Source organism: Apteryx mantelli, chromosome 15, assembly GCF_036417845.1.
Source record: "Apteryx mantelli isolate bAptMan1 chromosome 15, bAptMan1.hap1, whole genome shotgun sequence".
NCBI lineage: Eukaryota > Metazoa > Chordata > Aves > Apterygiformes > Apterygidae > Apteryx > Apteryx mantelli.
The window spans coordinates 24,221,292-24,247,070 of NC_089992.1; the positions used below are offsets into that span (position 1 = coordinate 24,221,292).

At 62.1% G+C, this 25,779-nt stretch overlaps 1 protein-coding gene across 1 annotated transcript; it reads right to left on the reverse strand.

Annotated features, from left to right (window-relative positions):
* Nucleotides 1–597: 597 nt before the first annotated feature.
* On the reverse strand, nt 598–24,417 carry CD276 (CD276 molecule). Its single transcript, XM_067305730.1, has 8 exons — nt 24,327–24,417; nt 17,039–17,156; nt 13,031–13,381; nt 12,048–12,344; nt 7,893–8,033; nt 4,234–4,275; nt 3,424–3,459; nt 598–905 (listed from the first exon to the last, which is right to left on the reverse strand). Exons 2-8 carry the CDS (start codon nt 17,085–17,087, stop codon nt 883–885), a joined length of 939 nt encoding a protein of 312 aa, XP_067161831.1. The 5' UTR covers nt 17,088–17,156; nt 24,327–24,417; the 3' UTR covers nt 598–882.
* Nucleotides 24,418–25,779: the final 1,362 nt, after the last annotated feature.

Below are 25,779 nucleotides of genomic sequence, written 5' to 3' on the forward strand. Positions count from 1 at the left end.
CCTCCCCGTCCGAAGGCAGCGCCGCCGCGTCGCCCCCGGGCGAGCCAGCAGCAGCCGCGTCACGGCGCGGAGGACGGCGCGGAGGGAGGACGGCGGCCTCCCCCAGCCCTGCCTCCCGCAGGCACCTCCTCGCCCCGCTGCCGGCGCCGGGCGGGGGGAGACCCCCTGCAAAAAGCCCCCCCCCCCCCCCGGGGCGACTTCCAGCGGGGAAGAGACGCGGCGCCACGCGCGTAAGGCAAAACAAAAGTCCGCTCCGAAGGGCAGTGGTACAACGTGAAAAGCGATCGTCCTCCCGCGCCTCCGGGGCCGCGCCGGAGCCGGGGCGGATGCACCTTGCCGGTGCTTCCAGGGGCCTCGCCGAGCCCCTCGCGGCCCTGCGACTCGGAAAGGGTGTCGAAAGCCCTCCCCGCGGGCGCCTCCGGGGCGCCATCGGAGGCCGCAGAGCTCCCGCCGCGGCCGTCCTCCTCGTCCCCCCTCGCTGCCCGGGCCTCCTCCGGCGGGGATGCCGGGAAGCGCGGGCTTAGCCCCGGCCGCGGGACGGGAGCGGAGGAGCCGCACAGAGGCCAGGCCGCGGCTCTCCATGGCCCCCGGCCCGGGCCCGGGCGCCGGGGCAGGGCAGCAAGGAAGGGGGCCCGCCGGGGCCGCAGGCAGCGTCAGGCCCGGCCGAGACCCGGGCGGCCGGGGGGGACGAGCGTGCGCAGGAGGAGGAGGAGGAGGAGGAGGAGGAGGAGGAAGGTCACAGTGCATGGAGGGGCCGCCCCGCCGGGCCCGCGGCAGGTCCGCGTCGGGGCCTTCGTGCAACGTCCTCGGTTTCCCGGAGCTCGTCCCCGCGGGACGGTTCGGCTGGTCTGGGGGCTGCTCCGAGCTCTCCCCCAGCTCCCATCAATCGATTTCTTGTTCGTTATCTGCGGGGGGGGAAAAAAAAGCAGAAGAAAGGGAAGTTGGCGAAGGAACTATGAAGCGAGAGCAGGAAGCCGTCCGCGGCAGTGCCAACGGGAAACGCCCGGCACGACAGGCTCCGAACGCGCGGCCCCGTTCAGCAGACGGGTCGCGCCGCAACGAGCGGCAGCCCAAGCCGCAGAGGCAGCGGAGTTAAAACGGAGCCACCCACGGCTCCCGGCTCTCCCTTCCAAAAATAAATAAATAGATAGATTGATAGATAGATAAATAAATGAAAATCCGAACATCCCAGCGGAGATGCCCCCCTTCCCCAGGAGCTGATGCCAAGCGCAGGTCGGCTACAGCAGCGCGCGGGCAGGGACGCGGGGGCGCGTTTGCTCGGCCGCTGAGCTCCTCATAACCAACCGGGGAAAAAAAAAAGGAAAAAAAACCCAGCAGCGGGCGACTCCTAGGAGATGCTATTATTCAGGCTGCATTCCCGCTGCAAAGGCAGCCAAGGAGCAAGCCGAGGGGCCGCTCACGGAGACGGGGTTAAGCAAACAATCTGGATGGGAGATGAAGAGCGAAGAGGCAGGGAAGACAAGTGCCCTTAGTCTGCCGAGGCTTGCGAGGGGAAGATAAGGCCGGAGAGGAGAGGGAGAAGAGGGGGAAAAAAAAGCAAAAGCAGAGCCAGCTAATGCTTCAGCTAAAGGTGTGAAGGGGATGGGAGAAAAGGCTTTTATAAATCTATCAGGAGGAGAAAAAAAACAGCATTAGAGAAAAAGCGGGGCCATTAATAACGGAGGAGGGAGGGTGGAATTAGCAGCGATTCAGCCATGGCTGAGACCAAAGCTCTGCTGGGAAAGTCTGCCTTTAATAAGAGGGGAAATAAATCAAAAGCTTGAGGAGATCTTGGAAGGGAAGCAAGTTGGTGAAGAGTGGGGCTGAACACACACAGAAAACGCGGGACCCCTAAGCGGGCTGAGGGGGGTCACAAGCAGCGACTCATTGCCCTGGGAGAGGACGCTGAAAGGCAGAAACAGGGACTCAGGCTCCAATTCCCATGAATTTTCATCAGAAATTCAGTACCTGGCTGCTACCTGGGAATCTGTATGGGGAAAACGTGTGATCCCATCGGGAAAGCAAGGGAGGGAACAACAGCTGACGTGCGCAGCTCACTCCTCTGCCTCCTTCTCCTCTTCCGTAAGGCAAGGAGGATGGATCCCACCAGTTACCTTCTCATTAGCACACTGATGGCAATGCTCAAAAGAGAAAGGGCACTGACCAGACAGAGCTTAACGGATCCCTGATCCGAGATGGCCCAGTGCGAGATCAGTGCACGGATGAAGGATATTTGCAGAAGGGAAATCGGAGCGAGACCGGGAGGAGGTTTGGGAGCAGAGGAGGTGCTCGGAGGAGCCTGCAGCTGGGGAGCAGCCTCCCCTGGATGAACGCAGCTCCCGCGCATGCCCCAGCCACTTTATACACCGGGAGGTGGCCCCAAATTCCTTGCAACAAGCTCCCACCCCACCGGCAGCACTTTGCAACCCTTCCAGCTGCCCGGGCAATGCCATCCCAGCTTTATGGGCAACCACCTGGGTTGGTCATACAATGTCCTTCTCGCCTCCAAGCTGGAGCGGAACAGGTAGATGGGGGATGTGGCTCCTTGGGGCCAGGAGCACAGCCCAGGACAGTCCCCTCCCTGCCCTGCTCCCCTCCCTTTCCCAAGGTCAAGGCTTCTGTCCAGCAGCAAGAGCACCCAGAAGATTCACTAATGCTCTAGGTGTAAAGACCAGGACACCTCAACGTGCTTCAGCCCAAGGGCACTCACTACACGCTGGAGAAAGCCGGATAGGAGCCAACTTTCTCAGGAAAGAGAATAGATCAAATTAAATCAAATTGCTTCGAGAACCCCAGTCACAACAGCCTCCCCGTCCTTGATCTACCTTCCCCAGCATAAACACAGGCAACCTGTACCCTTAAGGAGCCACTCAGAAATAACTCCTCGTAACGCTCACTGCTCTCCTGGGCAGAGGATAAGAGAACAAACAACATGTCAAAGACATCAGTCACGTCACTTAATCCATTACCGGGAGATATGAGCGTGGGCAGGAGCAAGAGCAGCCCAAATTAGAACAGAGGTGCCCTGAATGCTTGGAAATAATTGATCTGGGGAAATATGATTGTGCTCCTAGCGCAAACTGCAAGGAAAAAAAAGAGAAAAAGGGAAAAAAAGAAAAAAAAAAAAGATCGATGGATGATGGAAATCCAATGGATACTGTACACTCAGATTTTAGTATCGTTTCTCTCGCGCTCTGCAAGAAGTCTTAATCATGAGCTGATCGGTTTGCAATGGAAGCGCCAAGCGGGACTGAGAAGCGCCTGAGGAATCGGGAAGCGAGGGCAGAGCTAAAGCAGAGCAGCCGGGGGAGCCGAGGGCTGTGCAGCCGGCTGCCGGCCTCGGGCCCACGCGGTTTCCGCTGCGGCGGACCAGCTCTCGCCCCTACGCCCGGCGCCCCGCGGACGCCCCGCGAACGCGCTCACCTTCTTTGCTCTCCACGCTCTTCAGCGGCTGCAAGGCTGCAAAGGGCAGAAGGGCAGGCGGTCAGCGGGCTGGCAAGGGGAACGTCTCCGCGGGGGGAAGACCTGGATCCGCCCCGTCTCTGATGCAAACTGCCTTTAAGAACCCGCAGCGTTTGCCCAGCTCCCACAAAAATTAAGCCCCAAATTTCCACCACAAACCAACTCCCAGCCCTTAAACCTCGGAGGCGGCAACAGCCGTCGAGGAGCCGGCATCCCCACCGCGCTGGCTCCCAGGAGGAGACCAGGCGCGAGCCAGTCTGCACGCGACCAGGCTCTGGTCGTGCACCGAGCAGAGAGAGGGAATCACCAGGCATGTAATTAACTCACTTGATTACAGCAGAGCACCGCTATCGCTGTTTATTAGAAGATAACACGGCTTATCACGGACCCGCCAGCCTGCTGGTGGCTCGGAGGGGTCTGCTGCCAGCCAGCTGGCCGGCGCCGCACGGCCGGGAGCGGGCGCGGGGGACGCCACGAGCGGCTGGAGGCCCGGCAGCCGCGGGCGACGCGCGGCGGGGACGGCGGCACGCGGGGCGCAGCGACGCGCGCTGCTGCACCGCCCTCGAAACCGCGTCGACACGGACACGGCGAGCACGGCGGCCCGCTCGCGCGCCCCGACGTGCGCAAGCGGCTCGGAGCGCGTCTGATGGCTTCCTTGGCAGGAAAGTGCAGGAATCCAGCCCGCTCTCGCCCGCCTGCCTGCTTTGCACCCGGTTCCCGGGAGCTGCCAGCCTTGGCCCCGGGAACCCACGGCTTGGACATCGCACCCACCTGTCTTGGGCTCTTCCCCCTCCTCGTCCTGCTCCTCCGTCCCTGCAAAACAAAAGCCGGGAGCATGTGAAGCATCCGCAGACGACTCGCTCCGCGCCCGCGGGCCGCAGCCTCCTGCCAGCAGCCTCCCGGTACCGCGATCGCTGGCTGATTTAGCGGACGCTGCTCAGAGTCGCCTCCGACCGCGGCTGCTCCGGAGCCGCCCTCGCCTGGTGCACGTGCCGGGCTCTGCTTGGGACGAGGCGCTGCTGAGACACCGGAGCTGGTTGGGAAGGGGTAGCCGGTATCCAGCTCCAACCAGCGCCCTTCTTCCAGCGCCCCAGCCCCACGGCAGAGCTCAGGCCCCCACGAGGGATATTTGCACCAGCTCCAGGGCGGCACCGGGGAGCCAGCAGGTCTCGCGAGGGCCTTCAGGACAGCCTGGCCCGGGAAGCTCGGCCGGCGCCGGCCCCCGCAGGCAAGCACAGGCTGCCTCCAGGGCTCGGGAAAAGCAGAGCAAGGGGACCCTTCGAACCACGCAGCTTGGGAAGCTCTTCCTAAGGATACAGCGGCTTCCGAACTCTGCCCTGCCGTGCAACAGGAGCCCCGCTTGCTCCCTTTGAACGGCGGCCACCGAGGCGCAGCCTCCCCCCGCGCGAGCCTTGGCCGCTGGCTTTGCCCAGCACCTTGCTGCGTGACGTTTGCTTTCGAGAAAACAGGGCCGCGATTCAGCCCGGCAGCAGGAACCCTTTGCAAGCGCCCCAGAAGAGCATCAGCTAATTCCCTTCTTTACTCCACCCAGGGTTTTCCCACGGTTTCTCCCGGTTTGGATGACCAGGGGGACAGGATTGAGGATCGATGCAGAAGGCTCTCCGCCGCCCCGGCAGGGACGCTCAGCACGCAGGCAGCAGAGCCGCGCGCAGGGCGAGCAAGAAACGGGGTCCCCAGGATCCCCGGTGCGCCCGGGCTGCCGTTCCCTCGGAGAACGTCCTGCCAGCGCGGGGGACCGAGGCCACCCTACGGCACAGCATCCACTCCCCCACCGAAGAGCTCCGAAAACGTCCTTGTTATTTGGGCAAAAAGCCGCTCTTTTCTGGACAGCTGCACGGCCTCGTCCCTTCTGACTTCTAAAGGGCAGCGAGGTCCTAGTTACACGTAATAGCTCGGAGCTTTCCAAAGGCATCTGCCTCCAAACTGCCGAAGCAACACAACAGGGGAGGAACGAGGGCCAAAAGAGTTCAAACCCCACCAAATCTCATGCAAAAGCAGCAAAAACCGCTGCGTCTTGCAGCGGCGCTCTGCCGCCGGGCGCGGGAAGGTCCCTGCCCGGATTCAGATCACCGACGCTCAGAGCAGAGCTTCGTTGCTAGGGATGCGCAGCGGTCAGGGAAAAACACGGAGGAGGCTGGGAGCGGTCTCGTGATCCAGGAGGACTGAGGTCAGCTGGCCTGGGGCCACGGCCTAACAAAATCCCTTAACAAAAGCAAAAATTCACTGCAGTTTCCATTATAGAGGAAAAAGAAAAAAAAAAAAAATCAAACCAGACGATCAAAACAGCCTGCAAGCCAATCGCTATTTGACAGGCTTGATCTCGTGTTACGAACCCCAAGGGACAGAAACGCCCAATCCACCTTCTGCGGACAATTCAGTGCGACGTGCTGGAGCAAAACCCTCGTGCTCATCCGTCCTGGCGACCCGGGACGGCCCCGGGAGCGGGTGCCAAGAGCTCGCCTGCCCCGGGCGAGGGACGGAGCAGCGAGGGCATCTGCGGACCAGCCTCCCCGGCAGCAACGCGGAGAGAGGAGGAACCAAGCCAGGCAGCCTCCGGCGGAGGCTCCGGTCTCACGGCGCCACGTTCGGATGCTGTTAGAGAAAGGATTTTATTTTTTTTTGCTTTGGCAAAGCCCATCAGCCCTGGAGTCGGCGAGAGGAAACAAGCCAGCGGTGCCAGCAGAGCTGCTTCCCCAGCCGTCTGCAGAGCACAGCAGCGCGTTTAAAGGAACAAGGTCCCCCTTTGCATGAAAACGCCTCGCCGTCATAAAGGAACCGGGAAAAGGAGAGGAATGCCGAAAACGGAGCGGGCGCAGGCTGGTTTTGCAGCGCCAGGCAGGCAAGGAGAAAGGAGCAAGCGAGGGAGCGCGCGGAGCAGCTCTGTCTCATGCTATCTGCCTGCGTCAACACACTCGATGTTTGCACGGTGGCAAACGCTGGAGGCGTCTTCTCGGAGGAGAGGCTCCTCCACGGACGCCCGCATGCCAGAGAGCAGCGGTGCTCCCGAGAGACAGCAAGGGAGCAAGCGAGAGCGGAGGGAGCAGAGGGATGCGCAAGGCTCGCGGGAGCACGGAAGGAAGGGAAGAAAGGCGGGAGAGATCGAGCGTGAGTACGGAGAGGTGGCTTCCGCCAAGCCAGCGCCGCCAGCTGCGACGTCCCTGCGGAGCCAGCCCGGTACATCCCAAATCCCGCGCGTCACTGCCAGTCCTGGCCGCAGCCACATCTGTCCCTTCCCCTGCGCCCTTGGCTCGTGCAGCTCAGCGCCCTGGGCCGAGCCGAGGGGCACGGGGAGGATGTCACCGCCGCCGCCGCCGTTTCGCAGCCGGGAAGCTCCGCGGCGTACGCAGACTCTCAGGCAGCGCTTCGCACCAGCGCGTCTCAGGAAAGCTCTTGGGTTCACCCTGCAAAGCGAGGCCGGGGGGGGGGGGCAGAAAGAGCCCGGGCAGCAGCGCCAGCCAGGCCCTCGCGCACCGGCGGGTCCTTGCACACCCGAGCGTGCAAGGTGTTTGCCAGCTGGCTGCCGAGCAGGGAACGAGCACCGCGCGTGGGAATCCCTCCTCGTCCCCGCTCCGCTCGCTGCTGCCCATGGGCTGGAGGCGGCAGGGAAGGAATTCCCAGACCATATTGGCAGGTTTAACCCGTCTTCACTGTTTGCACGGATTTTATGGAGACCCAATTTTTTCCCTTCTGATCTTCTCCTTCCAAACGGGCGGCAGGTATAACATCAAGCCTTTTTTCCCACTTTGCTTCCCTCCCAGACCGATGCTGCCTTCTGCAAAGACAAACCTGGCGTCCCCTGATGTTCCTTCCACCCAGCGCCACGTGAACCGGGCCGGAACAGAGCACACAGCCAGAAGGAGCTCCAGAAAGCACGCTGCTACAGGAGCCACCAGGGCACGGGCATCTACACTAGCTTCTAGCTCCCGTGGCCCGACATAAGAGCCCGGCGCTAGCTGCCTTTAGAAGGGGCCTGCCCGAGGGATCCGCGCGCCTCCACCAGCCGCGCAAGGCCCCGGGAGAGCGCCGTCCTTTCCCAATGCGGGAAGCAATTTTCTCCATCCAGCTAATACTTATTTTGAGTTTCCAGGTCCAACCAGAGCAGAACGCACATCAGCCTCAGCGGGGCAGGCGAGCTGCGCGGGAGAGGCAGGGAGGCGAGCTCCCACCTCTGGCGAGGAGCGGGGCCGTGGCAGGTCCCCGCTAGCGCTCCCGCGCTTCCCTGCCCACGGGACCCCCACGGCGTTACCCGCACACGGAGCCCGCAGCCCCCGGCCGGCACTTCCCGCAGGCCGCAAACCTCATCCCTAAGGGCCAGGCTCCAGCCGAGCTGCTCCTCCGGACAGGAGGGAAACGGGCACTTATCCCCCACCGTCGCTCGAGATAACGCGCCGCAGAGCCGAGCACGTTACCTGCGTTTTCCTCCTCTTCCTCGCAGCTCTGCCGGATTTTCTTCTGGCACACGTACGCCAGGGCCGCGAGCAGCCCGAGGACGCAGATGGCGAGTCCCACCGTCACCCAGAGTGCCACGGCGGGGAAGGCAAGGTGTTGGCCTGGCGGAAAGAAAACAGGAATACCGGCGCGGTGAGCGCAGCCGCCCGAGAGGAGGGACACGGGCCCAGCATCGGGGCTGCCGGCGTGAGGAAGCCCTCCGGCCGGACACCAGCCACCCCAGTCAGCGTCACCACCGCACGGAGCACCCGCCGGCACTGCCGGAGTCGTGCCAAAGGCTTGCGGGACGATCCCAGATGGTATGTCCTTGGGACCACCGACGGAGCAAGGGACTCTCCAGTAGAGACCAGCCCCGCGGAGCAGCCAGGGATGGACACAGGGTGCAGAGTCCTCGAGGCTCTGGCGCGGGGTCTCCACAAGCAGGTCTGGCAGAGCTCGACCAGGCAAAGCCTCGGCCAACGGCAGCACGCTGCCCTCTCCCAGCGCCTCGGCGCTCTCCGGCCATTCGGGTCCTTGGAAATAAAACCATCAGCTCCTGTAATTATGGCCTCCCCCAGCGGGTCCAGATCCGGCCGGGAAAGCAGGAAATCAGCAGCTTGAGTCACTCCATAAAAATACTTCATTAACCTTTAAATAATTGCACGAATAAATTCAAATTGCAAGCTGACCCATCGCTCGCTAGGAAGCTGAAGAGAAGAATCAGACAGTGCTCACCCAGCTCCCTGCTCCCTCTCATCTAACGCCCCGGGGGCCGGGGAGCATGCAGGCCCCCGACACTTCCCACGGGATCGGGGATGGCCAGGCACGCTCCCCACCACACCAGAGCACAGTGTGGCAGGCAGCAGCCATGCTTTGGGCATATTTCCATGGAGCAAGGCACAGATATAGAGGGCTCATTGACTTGACCCTTGGGCTCGTCCACCGCCAACCTAACGCACTGGAGAAAGGTGATGCCTCCAAGGAGCAGCCCACGTGGAGAGCAGGAACCTGCTAGGGGAGCTGCTCTTTCAGCTCCGATCCCACCCAGGCATATTTGCTTCAAGTGCAGGCAGACTTGATTCCCTCATTTCTTTTTTGCGTAAATCCCTGATCACTGTATGTGCTGGGATCAAAAGGGACTTCAAATTTTGAGGAATTTGGAAATATCTATGGCGTGTCAAGCCAGGATGGAAGTGTCAGGACCCACCAGTCGTCCACCTCCAGGGGTCCTGCTAATCGCCAGCAGGGACAGGAAGAAATTCCTGAAACTCCTGCCGGCTCCAACAGCGAATTCACAGCCCCCTGCCAGCTCCACCGTGGGAGAGGGGATAACAACCACGGCTCCCTGCCACGGCAAATACTGCCCTTGCAGAGGGCCCGAACCCAGGCCAAAGCTTTTCCCCCATCACCGCTCCCTTCCCAGCCATCAGGCTCTACGGATGGGCTGGCTGCATCCCCCAGCAATTCCCTCTGCGGCACAAAGTCACACTGCTAGCAAGAGGGAAGAAGAAGAGGACGCAGGAAGCCAGAGCAGGACAACACGAGAAAAGATGTTTGGGGGGTGCTGGATGGTCTCGGAAGGGAGGAGACGCAGAGCCTGTGCCTACTGGATGTGCTGCTGCTTATTTAAACATGTGGCAGGCCGGGAAGAGATGAACAAGCCACATGTGGGGACATTCGCAGGCAGCGCAGCTCCCCCATTGGGTTCTCAGGCCCTTCGTTCTGCCTTAGCAGTGAACCGTAGCAGGGAGGAGACAAGGTGAACGTAGACCTCTCCAACGCACGCAGCTCCTCCTTTGCAAGGTAACAGCATCCACAGCACCTCACCAGGCCAAATCTAGCACTCGTGCCTGTCATCCCAATGCTGAACATCCGCTCACACACTACGGAGACAACCATGAAAAAGCCATTCCTCTGCCACCAATAACAACAAATTCCTGCTGTTGGGCAAAACGAAGCGAGAACCGTGGAAACGTTATCAGTGCCTCCGCAGTGCGTACTGGTGGGAACGCTTTGGCAGATGTTTGACCTGTTCGTACGCAAAGGTGATGACCACTGGCATCAGCCAGCTCTCCCCCTCCTGCACAGGCTGGTACCCTCCTCCCACAGGTAGGGATAAGCCTAGGTCTGCATGGGGCTGTCCTCTCCCAGTGCCCTGCACGCACTCGCAGCAGGTCCACCTTCTCGAAGGAGGGGGCAATACCTATGCGTACGTGGGGTGTGGATTCACCGCTGCCAAGCTGACGTCGCCGCTCCTCCAGAAGGAAGAATCGCCTGCAGAGGAGGTGTCGTGGCCTCCGTCGGACATGGCATCCAACAGACACAGGACTCCCACAAAGCCATCATAGCCAGCCCCTCCTTGCCCTCACCGGCTGTGGCTAACGCTAGCTTCGTCAGAGACAGCCCTGCCTCCAGGTAACGTCCGCGCAGCTGTGCTAGGCTTTCTGGAAGAGTTTGGTGCATCCAGCCAAAAGGTTTATGCTCCACCAGGGAACCCTCCTTCACAACCCAACGACTGCTGTACCAAGGACAATTAAACACTAATTAATGTTACCAGTGAGTGTACAAGGTTATAAAGAGCTCCAAGGCATCTATAAAAGCTGAGCTAGCGAGGACAACTGGAAGCCATTCGTAACTGCCAGCAAGCTCGTCACCAGCATGCCGAGGATGAGCCCTGCAAAGCATCTGATGGAGCCCAGGGAGTCAAACTCCTTGGGAACAGAGCCAGGACCAAATCCACGCTCTGCCATGTAGACCAGGAGCAGCACATGGCTTTAGAGAGCTCCTGTCTTCCCTCCTGGGTCAGATCACAGAGAACAGAAAAGAACCTCCAAGGGCAACAGGAGGAGGGACAGCAAAGCCCCCAAATCCACCCCTTGGCCCCAGGAGGCCAGGATTTGGGGCGCTCGGCTTGACCCCATCCCTACCGGCTCACAGCCGTTGGCATGACTTGTCATCCCTCCCAGCTTAGCCACGCAAACCTGCTGCGCTGCCCATCTCGCTCCAGCAGCGCAGAGCCCCCCCTTCGGCCAACACCCCCGTCCGTCGCAGGCTTGGCATCCCCCAAAGCCTCCCACCCAGACCAGACCCCCCTCCCTGCACCCAGACCCATCTCCTCTCGGCACCCCGCATTACTCAGCTCCTTGACACAGCCCTGCCAGTCTCCCTGACTGAGCCCTGCCCACGCTCCCCTGCCAGCCCCATCCATGATAAATGCCATTAAAGTCTTATTTATCGGGCCATCAGAGCAAGACATTGTCAGAGGGAAGTGGCAAGGCTGAACGACGCTCTTACGGCACAGCACCGCCTGTACGATAAACAGTGGTTAATAAACTAGGCCAGCCTGTATTTACGATCTGTTTTCACAGCTCCCTCTCCTCCTGACTTTTCTTCACGGAGGGCAGTCTCCACGTCAGGAGAACGGCCCTGAACTGTAAGGGAGCCATCAACCATCCGACACGCCATTGCCTGCCTGCTGGGACTCTAATTAACAGTGTACAGGCGTCACAGAGATGTAACGAGCAGGAGAACTAAGCGGAAAGTTTGCCAAGACACTACTGGCAATGCAAAATGGCCCAGGTGGAAAATCACCACCATAATGCCAGGTGCCCAAAGGATCCGTCAGTCAAGATTAGTTATTAGAAGGTCAGCTGAGACTACGAGTAATGCAGTATTTGTGTAGGGTCTTCAGTAGGGATTGCTGCAGCTGCTGCTGGGATGGAGCACCCTGAATCAAGAGCATCCCACAGCCGTAAGACTACACACAAAGGAGAGGAAGAATACCATGCCCTGTGGTGGCTTTCAAGGGTGGTTTAGACTGGGACAGGGCAATTAGCAAAACTAGAAACTAAGGAGTACTAGGAAAAACACACCCAGACCTTTCCCAACTCTTGCACAGCTCTTGAGAAGCTTGCTGCAGCTCAGCAAGTGCCTTCGTAGCACAGCCCTCCAGAGACGAGCTGGGATGCTGGGGCGACTGCGGAGGAGAGCACAGCCCAAAACCACAGGTCCAGGGATTGGGATGGGAGGCAGAGCAGGGATACACGGTAGCAGCCTCAGGGGAAGCTCTGGGCTACAGCAAAGATCATCAGCTTCTTCAGAGAGACCCCATCTCTGACCTCCCCTTGCTGGCTTACCCGTGATGGTGACGGAGGCATGGGTCTCCTGCTGCAGCACTGGGTTTCGCACCAGGCAGGAGTAGGTGCTGCTGGGCTCCACCAACACCTGGAGGACGCTGTGCACATCGAAGAGACCCTCCTCGTTGGCCACCTGAGATGTAGTGACGTTTTCTGTGAGGTTGCTGCCGTGGTTGTCTTGCCAGAGGACAGTGGCTTCAGGGTAGCCACGGGATGCATGGCAAGTCACTGCCACCAGATCCCCCGGCTTCAAGTTCTTGTTGGGCTCCAGGTTCAGATTGGGCTTGGAGTAGGGAGCTGAAAGGGAGAGGAGAACCAGCATGAGGTGACAGAGGTGACTGAAGGTTCATGCTCTGGAGCAACCAATGGTCCTTTTCTCCTTATTTCCCCAAGGCACCTACTCCTAGCTCCATTACAACACCAACAGCTCCATCCCCACACCAGAAAGACTCCTGCCACCTTCCTATACCCAAGAACTTGGGGACGCTGTTCCCACAGAGTACTAGAAATCAGGCGGCCAGAGAAACAGCGTTTCCCAGGAGCAGGTTGAACGCTGAGCCAAAGCTGAGGATACTTCAGGGGAGCCCCCAGCCCAGCCAGGAGCAAGTCTCAGTCCTGCCCCATGTGCCTCCCCATCCAGTACAGTATACAGAGGAGGCACCCATATGGGACCTGAGGACAAGGCTGCTGGCATCTCACATACCCAGCTCAGCATTCAAGCAGCACAGGCCACAGCCAGGTTGCCTCTGCACCCAGCTGTGAGCCTCCCCAACGTGACAAGGAAGGGACTAGATCCACCGGCAGCAATATTTAGGGGAGATGCAAGACTGGTCTGTCTCTAACAGAGAGCACTGAATTCAAGGAGAAACCCTGGCAGGGATGGAGAGAGAAAGAGATGCTCCACAGTGGAGAAAAGCATGATGGGGGACAACCTCACACTCCGGAGGAGACATGCAGGGACACCCCCACCCTCCATCTCTCACCTGCCACTTGCAGCATCACAGCCGCGCTGCTATAGTCGCTGACCCGGACAAAGCAGGTGAAGCTGCCTTCGTCAGAGATCTCCACGCGCCGGAGGAGCAGGGAGACATTGCCCTGGGCCAGCTGGTCGTAGAAGAGGGCCGTGCGGTTGGCGTAGCCTCCTCCCTGGTCAGCCAGCTGATCCTTGCCACCAGAGAAGCTGTGGACCAAGCGCTTGGTGTCCGTCAGCTGCCAGATGAGGCTCAGGTCATTCAGGCTGAAATTGGCCTCAGGGGAGAAGGCGCAGTGCAGGGTGGCATCTCGGCCAAACAGAGCCACCACAGGCTCATCCGGGACCTGGATCTCCATGGCACCTGCAGGAGGGTGGCAAGAGAGCAAAGGCACATGGAGATGAGACCCCTAGAAACACTCTGCTTTATATCTAAGCATAAAGAATTGAGAAGGGAGAAAACCTGCAAAGGATGGGTTAGCTTACTTTTCCGCAGGAGGTGGGGAAGAGGAGGGGAACTCACACCCATCTCTGGGACCTCAGAGCAGGAGCTCCCACCCTCTCCCATCCCTGCTGACATTATGCGCTTGCATCTGCACCGGCCCCGCTCTGCTGCACAGGGCTTTTTGCGGGATTGTTCTGGAGACGCAGAGGACACCTGCAAAACGCAGCTGCCTCTGGGGAGGAGGAGCAGCACAGCCTCCCAGAAACATGCAGCCACGGCTTACGGCAGGAAGAGCCAGGCTGCACGACCGGATGATACGACGATGACCAAAGCTGGAAGGTGGCTGGGATTTCCGCTCTACAACGATGCCCGCAGAAGAGATCCGAGAGCAGCCGGCATCTCAAAACCTTCCCCAGCACCGATTCCCAGAAAGGCCCACGCTGGTGACGACAGGAGAAGCAGTCCAGCAGCACACCTCGCATATCTCCCATCCCAGCCCTGGCCAAGCCTAGGCCCCGCTTACCGGGGACCAGAGAAACCAGCCCCCAGCACCCCGGCGAGCCTGGCCCAGTGGGAGGCAGGCAGGCAGGCAGGCAGCATGGCACATCCCAAACCTTGGGTATTGCTGCCCTCAGCTGTCCAAGAGCAGCAAGCGCTGCCTCTCGCAAGCACAGCTCTGCAGAGGGAGCTGGCAGCGAGCAGCAGCGACACCCAAACCTGGACCTCCACCACAGCTCCGTCGAGGGCTGGCTGGGTATTTACAGCTCGGACTCTCCACCTTGGTGACGTTCCTGCAATTCAGGCCACATCCTTGCCTGCCGGCTCTGCAAAAATCACTAGTGCCAAACCTGGCAGCACACGAGCTGCCTGCCCGCGCGCTCCTGTCCCCAGAAATGATGAGGACGCAGCTCCTCCTCAGCCCTGACCCTCGGCAGGTAGGGCCTAGAGGCCACCCCGACAGCGGATGCTGCATCGGACCGAGACAATTAGGCAACCGTTGAGGTGTCCAGGTGATGGAGGGTCTAAATCCCAGGCTGGAAGACTTGGGACTGCCTCCAGCATGGCCCGGAGGCTGCCGCACAGCATGGAGCACGCCGGCCGTGCAAACGGACAGAAAATCCCAAGGAGAGAGGTTCCAGCAGAGGGAGAGTTTTTAAAGAGGGCAGAATCACAGGGCAGACGATTATAAAGGCGTACAGGGGGGAGGACACTGTCAGGGAAGGCACCACGGGGGGCAGGAGTTAGGGGCAGGCCTGGGCGACGGGGCCGTTTGCACCGGACATCGCACAAAGCTGCCTCCCCGCAGGACGGGCGGGCAGCGTAGCGGTGTCGAGGGGTGAGAAGGGCCCTCTGAAAAGCTCCCTTGCTGCGGGAAACGCAGCCCGGCGTCTTGCCAGGGCTGCCCGCGGGGCATCGCACACAGCCTGGCGTCCCCCAGAAAAGGCAGCTCTGGGTGCCACCGCGGCCGGTCTCGCGGGCACTAGGTGGCACCAGTGCTCCAACGTGATGCCAACCCCGCCGCTGCGTCAGGGCACGATGCCAGCCACGCCGCGGCATGATGCGATGCCAATCCTGATGCTACATCAGGGTGCGATGCCAACCACGCCGCGGCACAGTGCGATGCCAATCCTGATGCTACATCAGGGTGCGATGCCAACCACACCGCGGCACAGTGCGATGCCAATCCTGATGCTACATCAGGGTGCGATGCCAACCACACCGCGGCACAGTGCGATGCCAATCCTGATGCTACATCAGGGTGCGATGCCAACCATGCCGCGGCATGGTGCGATGCCAATCCTGATGCTACATCAGGGTGCGATGCCAACTAAGCCATGGCATGGTGCGATGCCAGCCCCACCTCTGCATCAAGGTGTGATGCCAACTGCACCATGCTGCAGTGCGATGCCAACCCCACCATGCCAGGCTTGCATGCTGCATCGGCTGCTGGGCCTTCTGCCCTCTGCGCTGCCCTTGAACAGCTTTCACAGTCTGAAGCCAGCTCGCATGGGGACGAGCCCCAGCCAGGCACCTCCGCCACCCTCGCCCAAGCCCCACGTGCAACCTTCCCCTTGCGTTTGCGGCACTTGCCGAGCTGGCTACGGTTCACTGCAGAGGTGCAGATCTGACCCGCAGGCCCTCGCAACATGTCAGGACTTTCCCAGAGGATTTGGCTCTCCCCATCCCTGGGACCAGTCCTGGGGTCCCCCATAGGCAATGGGCAGCAAATGCCCCTCCAAAGCAGAGCCACGGAGAACAACAGTGCCTATGTTCACCAGTTCCCCTCCAGTCCCCCACAAGCTGCTAATAAGGGGAGGAAAAAGGGGAAAAAACTTGCCTCCGACCAGGGGAGGAGAACTGTGGGTATATCCGCATCTAGATTTTACATTCTGATCTCAACGGCCTCTCCAGGACAGAGCAAAGCCATTACCTACAGTAAATACCTCGCTGGGGATGAGGGCAGCAACATCCACCACGAGACATTAACTTTTACCGAAGAACCCGAGAAGGGAGGATGAGAGGAGCCGCGTGAAGGACGACTGCAGAGGAGCGCACGAGGGATGCGGGAAGGAGCTGGGTCGGATGAAGCCTGCCAGCGAAGGCAGACAGGCAGACAAGCCCTTTGCAGGGTCCAGCACAGCTTTCGGGCAGCCAGCCTGGTTCTTAGCAGACTCGACACGTCGCGTCTACCTCCAGCTAATAATAAATGCCGGTCGGTTTTAGGAACGTTATCTAGCCCGGCTGTAACCGCTGCCGGCTGGGGAATGTCCCGAAAGGATTCAGGCCCCACGCAGCGCGGACGTCACTCTCCCGGGCCGCGGTGTTACGCGTGGGTGCTGCCGCCTCCCAGGCGCACACCGCAGGCTCGCTGGACACGGTGCTTAGGGAGACCACATTAAGGCCAGGGCCAAGAGCAGAATCCCCCTGGCACCAGTCCACAGGCAGCCTGCAGGAATGGGCCGTGCCACGGCCACTGCCCGTGAGCAGCTCGGGATGCGAGAGCCCACGCTCCCAAAGCACGAGCAAAGCGGTGCCTAGAGCTGCCGGCGATGGCGTGCGTCCCTGCCCCGCAGGCTCGGGGATCGTGGCTCCAGGCAGCATCAGCACCGGCAGTGCAGCAAGGGGCTCTGGGAGCCTGGCCAGGGCACCGCATCCCTCTCTGCAAGCGGTCACACGCTGCTGGCAGGTCCCAAGAGCTGCAACGCACGGGGACAGCCCCAGGAGCAGAGGTGAAGACCTCATGAATTCACCCTGCTGTGCCTTCACCATTCAGCCGTAACACGTGCCACAGTGTCCCTTGATAAAGGGGTGAGCCAGAAGGACACGTGTGCCACGGAAAGCCATCACGGACACGAGACCATGCACCTGGGTGCAGCTGGAGGACTACGAAACAGCGAGAAAGGTCAGGCGCCCGCCCTCCCAGGTGTGACGGCCCCGGGCGCTGCCTCCAGGCGACCTGGCCGTGGGTCTAAAGCAGCTCTGTTGGGACGAACATCGCATTCGGGACGTCTCCTTCGGAGCAGCGACCGGCAGCCCGGACGCCCACGGCAGCCCCAGAGCCGCAGCCCCGCTCACCTGCCAGGCTGAAGGCCAGCGCTCCCAGGACGAGCAGCGGGCAGAGCATCTTCGGTGCGAGCAACGCCCCGGCGCCCTTGACACGGGGAATCCTCTCGCATGCGGCAACCACCCCGAGCTGAGGAAAAACAGAACAAAGCAGGGAAACGGTGAGCAATCCCAGCGGGAACAAGAGGCAGCGAGCGGGAGGCTGGCAGCCGACATCCTAGGAGAAATGAGGCCAGCGGTGCCTCCTCTCCCGTCTGGTTGGACCGAGCTGATTTCCAGGAGGCCTCCAGCCACCCCTGTGCTGCCTCTAGTCCCTCTCCCACCCCCAGGCACCGCGTCCGCCCGGAGCAGGCGCTGCGGGCTGGGATTCCTCCCACCCGGCTCGCGAGTTTGCTTCAGAGCCAGGCAGCTCCGAAGGGGCGCTGCTCCGGGGGCCACAGCCCCGCTCGCCCGCAGGACGAGACCTCTCAGGCCCTGATTCACCCCGTGCACGAGCCGGAGGGGTCCTCGAGCACGGCTCCGACACCCCGCGTCCGGCCTCGGGGCTCCCGGCCCCGCTGGCGCCCTGCCTCGCTCCGGCGCTGGAGCCGCCATCCCCACGCGCCTCCCTCCCTTCTTCCCCCGCTCCCGTCTCCGGGAAGCGTCCCCGCGGCCTGCTCGGAGGCGCTTGCTCGACGCAAGCCATCCGTTCCCCCCGCGGCGGCAACGGAGCAGCCGGGGGCGGCGGAGGACTCGCCTCCAGCCGGGCCGCCGCGCCGCCCAGCACGCGTTAGCCGGAGCCCATCCGCCCGCGGCGAGGCAGCTGGCGGCGAGCCGGCTCCCGCGCCGGCGACGCTCGGCCGGCACCCGAGGGGCAGCGTCCCCGCCAGCCGCTTCTCCTCCCCGCTTCGCTTCCGGGCGCCGCCTTTCGGCGCTCTTCCCCGCGGGGCTCGGCGGCTGCCTCGCCGCCCTCCGAGAGGCAGCGCCAGCCCCTCGCTGGCGCTGCCCTCAGTTGCTAAGAAGAGATTAGGTTTGCAGATTCCTGGCTCCGACAGCGGTCCCGGGCCTGCGGCGCTTCCCCCCCCCCCGGCTGTCACGGCACAAAAATTTCCACCCCGGGCTACGAAGGCCGAGGCTGCCTCGAAGCTCGGGAACGAAACGGGAGCGCCGCGCGGCCGCAGCGAGGGCCAGGCTGCCCGGCCCCGGCTGCCTCCGAGCACCCTCGCCGGGGAGGGGAGGATTAGGCCCCTGGAATTGGGCACCCGCCCCCTGCCCTCCCCGGAGTCGCGGGAGGGCCTAAGCCACCTCCGCGGTGCCCCAGCGGCACCCCGAAGCGGCCATGCTCAGGCGACCCTCTCCCTCCCTCCATCCCGCGGCATCGGCGGCGCCTCGGTCGCGGCTGCCGGCCTTTGCGGGCTTCGGTCTCTCCTGGCGCCGGATCCTGCGAGGCAGCTCACAAGAGCAACGAGTTCGGAGGGTCTCTGAGGCAGAAACGGCTGCGTCCAGCGACCTCCTCACCAGGAAACGCCAGGTGCCTCCGAACGCACCGCCGCGCTCCTCCCAAATTCGGCAGCGGCGGGCTCAGGCTCCTCCGCGCCCCCCACGGCCCGGAGCCGGCGCGGGCCGGGACGCGCTGAACGCGCGGGGCCCCGGCACTGCTCCGCTCCCGTGAAAGGAGCTATTCACCTTGCCCGGCGGCGCGGCCAAAGCCCAGCTCCAGCCTCTTCCGTCAGCCTCGAGCTCCCCGCGCCGGCGCCAGCCCCAGCGCTTCTCACCGTATTCAGGCAGGTCGCTCGGAAAAGAGAGACGTGTCCCTTCCTTCGGCTCTTGCTCACCTAAAAGCAGCCCCAATGCCTTCCTGGGGACCAGTGTCCAACTGCGCTAGGTTCCAGCAATAAAAGGCAGAAGGTCTCTGAATCCCGGGCGCGAGCCCATAGCGGAGACGCGCAGCCGGCAGGCCACGGCGCCCCGGAGAGCCCCTGTCCCCAGGCACTTGCAGCTAGTCCCCAGCTCCCCCCAGCACCCAGACACCTGGGGAACAGCCCCAAACGGACAGACCTCCAACACCAGACCCTAAGCTTCTTTAGACCTTCACATCCCCAGCTCCCCCCTTTCTGAGCTCAGACGGCGATTCCCACCTACCCGGCTTCCCTTCCTGGGAAATCAGGGCGCTGAGAGGATGGGAGGATGGCACGCATGCCCGGTATGAGGATCTTCACGCCTGGGCCACCCAGCCTTGGACCTCCCTCCCGATCACATTTTACACCCGAGGGGGTTTGCCCACGGGAAGACGAGAAGCAACGCCGCACCGCGGCTCTGCCTCGGCACTGCCCGCCCGAAGACCGCCAGGCGCTCGACAAAAGGACCGAGGGGAAACCGAGGCACGGAGCAGCGACCCGGCGTGCCTGACGTCACCCTGCGGCCGTCTAGAAGGAGCAGCTGGCTCGTTCTCCCCCCGAAGCCCAACGCGCTCGCCCCCGCGGCCGCCCCGCTTTCCACCCACTACCTAGCAATTGCGGTCGCAGGGGGAGAGCGGAGCCGACCGTCCGCTCTCCTTCCTTTCGAGGCGCGAGGCTCCCTGTGGGAGAGCAAACGGCCGGGTCGCGCTCTTTAATCACCTCCCCAGCCTTTTCCCAAGCAGGCGAGCAGAGCGCCGGCCCCGGTGCCGAAGGCGAGCAGACAGGAAGGGAGGAAGTCACGGTGGGAGAGGGTGATGGGGCACCGGCACGTCACGCTCGCCTGCCCGGGCAGCTCCGCACAAGGGAAGGGAAACAGTGAGTCATCCCTCATGCTTGCACTTGGAGCTCTTTCCTTTTCCACAGATTTTCACCAGCGGATGCAGACGGCAAAATGCTTCGGTGTGCAGAAGTGAGGCAGCGTACCCACGTGGAGAGCTCGGAGCAACGTGCCAGGGGCCAAACCCGGGGCTTGGCTGCAGGAGATGTGGTGCCTGTTCCCAGCTCTCCTCCTGGTTTGGGAAAGCCATCGCCCCTCCCCCTGCCTCAGTTTCCCCACCTGGGACTTTGAAACAGAGAAGACGCAGTGGAACGGGGTAACTGGGGAGTCAGCTCATCCCTAGGGCCCCTTTCCCAGTTCACCCCTGTGTTCACTAAAGCAAAACCAACTGAAGGAGCACCCCATGACATACTGCGTGGATTGGGTTTTTCTTGCAAACGCCGCTAGCACAAATTAATTCTGGTGATGCTATGACCCACGCACAACAGAACTCCAAACTAAACTACATGGTTTGGCTACATGACCCAAAAGTCCTGCTGGGTCCTCTCAAAGGAGAGAGCAGCACAGCTCCATGCTGCCAAAAACCCGAGCAAGACAGAGCTCAGGAAGGGCAGTCCCAGGTGGGATCAGGATTGGGATTTCCCCCTCAAGACCTCCAGGAGCCAACGGCAGAGGAGCCTGCAAGCCTCATGAGAGGGGACAGGGCCTCAGAAGGACACGCGACAAGCTGCAGGGAGCTTTCCTGCTCCCTTGATTCCGCTTCTGCTGTGCAGAAGACAACAATCTGGCCTACAGTGGTTCCTTCAGGAGGTCCGACGTGGCTTGAAAACCAAGCCCCAGAGGCTTCCAGCTGGGCACCCAGAACTACCGGTCACTTGAGAACCATTTGCCTTAAAGACAGAGGAGAAAACATGTCCCAAGCCTATAAAGGGCTACGATAAATGCCTGGGGAAGGAAAGAGCCCTCCACGGCTGGAGCACAGCTCTCGCCCTCTGATAAGGGTGTCGGGCCCGGGCACACAAGCCTTTCCCGTGACGGGTTCACACTTCCATACACGATGGGGGTTGGCGGCAACCTCTGCTCACCCGATCGAGTTCACGCCTGCATTGGCGCTGCACAGGGCGACAGCTCTCCAGGGCATCGGCAGAGGCCTGCTGCCCACCAGGACCCGTGGGCTGAGCCAGACCATGAACCGCTCCAGCTGGCTACGGATGTAGCCACCAAAGGCCACCCAGGCTTCACGCTGTCACAGAGAGCATACTCCAGCAGCATCCCTAGATCCGCACACTCCCTCCCCACTGCTGGGTACAAAGCAAAGCCCCAGAGAGATCTACACCTTGGTCACGGCCGGGAGAGCGCAACCCCTGCTCTCATGCCTAAAACACAGCAGGAAGGAGCAGAGGAAGGAAAAGCATGGGAGCAGCTGTGGGCAGGGGGAAGAAAGAGTCCCAAACCCTGTCTCTGGTTCTAGAAAAGGCCAGTCTCACTCTTCTGTGACTCACTTCCCCTTCTCCTGCAGAAATACTACCCTGTTTCACATGGGCTCAGCAACTCATGCCCCTGAGATACCACGAGCCAGCAAGGAGCTGCAAGATCTCCCCTAGTCTGCACCACCGCTGTTTCTCACAGCACGAGAAGACATGAAGTTCATGTAGGCATATGTTAGGGTCATAAATTTCCAGTTTATGCATGCTGCATGTTGAAGGGTTTCCAGATGCCCTTCAGAGGAACATGTGATTCTTTCTACACTAAAACTCCCAGCCAGGAGGGGGACCCGCTCCAGCCGGCGCCCTACTCACAGCCACGCGATGCATCCCCTCGGCCTGCGTGCGTCAGCCCACGGGCACCGCAGCCCCGGGCGACACGGCCGAATGCTGCACCCTCCGCAGGGGCTCTGCAGCCCCTCAACCGCAGCTTTGGTTGCAAGCGAAGGAGAAAAGGAAAAGGCTGTTACCGGCAACGCGGGGCAAATGAGAGAGGAACTGAGTCACCTAACCCCAAAGACAAGTTTTTGCATGGGTATTAAAAAAAAACTCCAAGTAATCAGCAGAAGAGAGACCCCCGGTATCTCAGATCCAGGTCCTGATTGCTGTAGGTCAAGTAGTAGTTAACGCTGCGAACGACTCCCTTGGAAGAGCTGCAAGCCAGGAGGGCTGAATCTGATCCTACAGAAACACAATGACTACTTAAGTCACATTACAAACCATATGTAAACAATTAACAGCCTGGGCAAGCAACATCTACAGAACATGTGACGGCTATTACAGAGGGACCGCAGGGAGCATACGTCACAATTCCCCACTCACTATTTACCAACACGCAGCAGAAACGCTGCTTTTCAGAAACGCCCGGATTATGAGCCACCTCTCAGTCTGAGAAGAGCTGAGGTGCAACGGAAACCTCCACAGGAACGGCATCCGCAACATCCGGGGCACATCAGTCACCTTCCTGCTGCGGTCAACCACAAAGCTGCAGCGAGGCATTGCTGAGACCCGGCAGAAGATACACGATCTTCAGCAGAAATCCAGCACACAACATATCTTAAGTAAGTGTGCACCAAGAGTAGAAGGTCCACAGACATTTGAGCTCCATCTGCATCATCTACTGCTGCAACCAAGGGGGAAGAAGCTGTCCTCACCCCCAGGTCTGAAACAGACCCAGTTTTGGCAGGTCCCTGGGCAGAGGTCCCTGCTTGGCTTTCTCTCCATCGCTTCCCCAGGATTTATGCCAGCAAAGAGCCCCACATTTGTTCTAGACCCAACAGTGATTTCATGCTCCAGAAAAATTCTGCCATCCATTTTTAGTTCCCACTCAACCTCTCACCAAGCAGCAGGAGAAGTGTTGGCAAGAAGCATCCTGCTCCCAAACTGGAGCAAAGCGGGATCCTAAAGGGAACGTGGCTCAGCAGAGACACGTCCCGACTGCACTTGAAAGGATGGGCAGAGAGACAGGGAGCGCAGGGATCTGGAAAGCTAATTCGTCCTCCGCCCAGGCTGGAGATATCAAGCATGATCTTTGGCAACGGCGGTTGAACGAAAGGGACAAATTATCCTTTTGTTCATCCTGAGAAAAGGGGAACAATTATTTCCTCAGCTCTGAGCTCATTTTTTATCTCATCCAGTTATACACTGTGGTTTTCTTAACTACACAAATTAAATACAGGGTTTAAAACTGGATATATTAGCACACCAATCCAGGATGCCTCCCTTCCTTGCCTCCAAGCTCACCTCTGCCCAGAGCACAGCCTTCCAGTAACGATCGCTTTGGGACCATCGCCTTCTCCCTTCCCTCCTGCTGCGGCTCCCAAGCGCCTCCCGCTCCCCCTCGCTCCCTCCCAGCCCTGCCGAAAGCGGCCTTTCCTCCTGGGCACCTCCAACGGCTCCCTGTGTCGCAGAAACCGCGCAGGAGCTTGGGGCAGAAGCGCCGGGAGGAAGCGGGCATGGGAACAGCAGCCAGCTCCCGCACTGCTCCCCACGGCCACTCCGTGCATTTGAGTGCCAGGCCAGGGAGACACGCTGACAGGGACGAGCCAGCGTGTTGCCTTGGGTCAGCAGCACCAAGACGAGGGTAGGGAGCCACGGACATCTTTCTGTCCCCTGTTTGTACAGCGCCTAGCACCGCAGTCCAGCTCCAGCACACCCGGGCTCCCCGGCAGGGTTTTTAGGATTCGGTTGCATTTCTTTAGCGCTTTCCACATGCGGAAGAGCCCCGATGGAGGCAGCTCAGAGGAGCCGTCTGGGGAGAGGCTCCCCGACGGCGCGGGCAGGGCGGGCAGGGGTAGGGCTAGCACGCAGCAGCGGTGCGGCCCCGCTCCTCCCCAGCTCCCCACGCCCCAGTGACCCCACGGCAGGCAGGCAGAGGCGGAGGAGCGGCCTTGCCGCCTGCCTTCGGAAGCCGCCAGCCGTCTCGCCTGCGCCGCTCTGAATGAAGCATCTGTGTCTCGAAACCACCGGAAGGAGGAGGAAAGCGAGCTTGCGGTGTCGTAGAGCTGCCGCTAGGAAAGTCAGTGGCAAGCACTGATTTTTGTGCCTCCGGGCCCGGCCGCGCAAATTACGCGCTGCTCGCTCTCGGGACGCGGCAGGAGCGCGGGAGGCCGGGGCCGCCCGGCGCAGCCCGAAGCGTTCGCGCAGCCCTCGGGGCGCCTCCTGCCTCCCGCCCAGCCGCAGCTAAACCCAGGCGCGTCGCTGCTCGAGGCGCCGCTCGCCGAGCGCGGCCTTCCCCGCCCGCCGCGCTCGCTGCCGCCGCCAAGCCGCCTCGCAGGGATTTCCACGCGCTCCGCAGCGCCGCCGCCGCCGCCGCCGCCGCCTCCTCCCGCAGCGGCGCGGCTCCCGCGGCCGCGCCCTTGTGCCGCCGCCGCCGCCGCCTCCCCCCGCGCTGCCCCCCGCCGCGCCAAGCCCCGCGAGGCCGCGCTCGCTCCCCCCGCCGGGGGGCAGGTGCGGAGGGCAGCGCGCCTGCGGGGCCCGGGCGCCGCCGCGCAGCCCCGGGCAGCCGCGGCGATTCCCGCGGCAGCGCCCCGCGCCCCAGCTGCCGCCACGTCCCCGGCGCCCCCCGCCCCGCGGCGGGCAGCGGCAGCCCGGGCACTTACCGCGGCCAGGCGCGGAGCGGCGCGGAGCGCGGCAGGGCAGGGCCGGCCCGGCTGCTGCCGCCCGCGGGAGCGCCCGGCGCGGCCCCGGCTCGGCTCGGCTCGGCTCGGCTCGGCTCGGCTCGGCGCGGCGCGGCCCGGCCCGGCCGGCAGCGCGGCCCCGGCTCGGCTCGGCCCGGCCCCGGGGTGGCGGCCCCGGCCCTGATTGGCTGCGGCCGCTTCCTGCCGGGGTCCCGCCGCGCGGGGGGGCCGCGCCGGGCGCGCGGAGCCGGGGGCGGCGGGCGCGGGGCAGCGCCGAGGCGGCCCGAGCCCCCGCGGGGCCCTTGCGGCGGCGCCGGGCCTCGCCGGCCCCGCTGCCCGCAGGCACCGGCCGCCCCGGACCGCGCGGGGCCCCGAACCGAGCCGGGGCGAGGAGGAGGCGGCGGTTACGCGTGCACAGAGCGACCGCGGCCGCCGGCAGCGACGAGCAACATGGAAGCGCACGAAGCGCATGATGCAAGAGGCGCCAACGAGGGCGTCCCCGTCCCCCGGGCCCCTCGTCCTCTCGCTTGCTCGCCGGGGCGGATCGGGGAGCAGGGGGACGCGGTCGGCCTGTGCACACGCAACCCGCCGCCTCCTCCTCACCCCTGCTCAGTTCGGGGTCCCTTGCGACCCCCCGGCAGCATTTCCCACGCACAAGGTCCGGGGCTGGCTGCACCCGGCTCTGCTTTTGGAAAACCCGTCGGGCAAAGCAGCTCCCCTCCAGTATCCATGCTGCGCGCAGGGACCACAGTTCCCCTGGAAAAGTTAACAGCAGGGCCCGGTTTAGTTCCCATCTCGCAGCGGTTTGGGGGTTTCTCCTCCTGCCAGCCCCGCTTTCTCCTTCGGGAGAGGAGAAGATGGGAGCAGGAGGAAGGGCCGATGGGAAAGGGAGAAGAGCAGGGCACAGGAACACCCCGCTCGCACCACCACGACACCCTTCCCCGGGATGCCCGTCTCCACGGCAGGCACCCGCGTGGTGGATGCGTTTCCCCCAAGGAAGCAGCTCCATGTTTTTAACCTGGTTTCTCCAAGAAAGGCAGCAGGGCCCCGGGCCCTGGCAGCTCCCCGGGCCCCGGCAGCTCCCCGTGGGCAGCACAGCCACATCAGTGGCACAGTCGTGTCCGGGAGGCCACGTTCCCGCAGCCAGGTGCCCAAGGCAGAAATGACAGACCCAAAGCTCTAAGGAGGAAGGAAGTTCCTCGCCCCTCTGATTACAGAGGGAAGCTGCAACCAGTCAACCTGCAGAGCCCAAAACTACAAAGCAAATAAAAATAACCTGAAACGTGCTATATTTAAAACCATGTGATTCATTCTTCTTTTTTTTCCTCCTGCGGGCAAGGAAGAAGTTAAGATTTTGCAGCGAGGGAAGCGGCAACGAGGCTGCCGGTCTTGGCCCAGGCGCCGTGGGTGACAGCAGCCAGGAGGCTGGAGGAGG

Bases quoted from the DNA above. Each gene is read 5' to 3' on its own strand.
- CD276 (XM_067305730.1), bottom strand. From the start codon at position 17,087: ATGCTCTGCCCGCTGCTCGTCCTGGGAGCGCTGGCCTTCAGCCTGGCA. The intron at 13,382-17,038 runs GTGAGCGGGGCT...ACCCTCCTGCAG, and splicing joins GCTGGCCTTCAGCCTGGCAG to GTGCCATGGAGATCCAGGTC. The intron at 906-3,423 runs GTGAGCGCGTTC...CCCCCCCCGCAG, and splicing joins GAGCGTGGAGAGCAAAGAAG to ATAACGAACAAGAAATCGAT.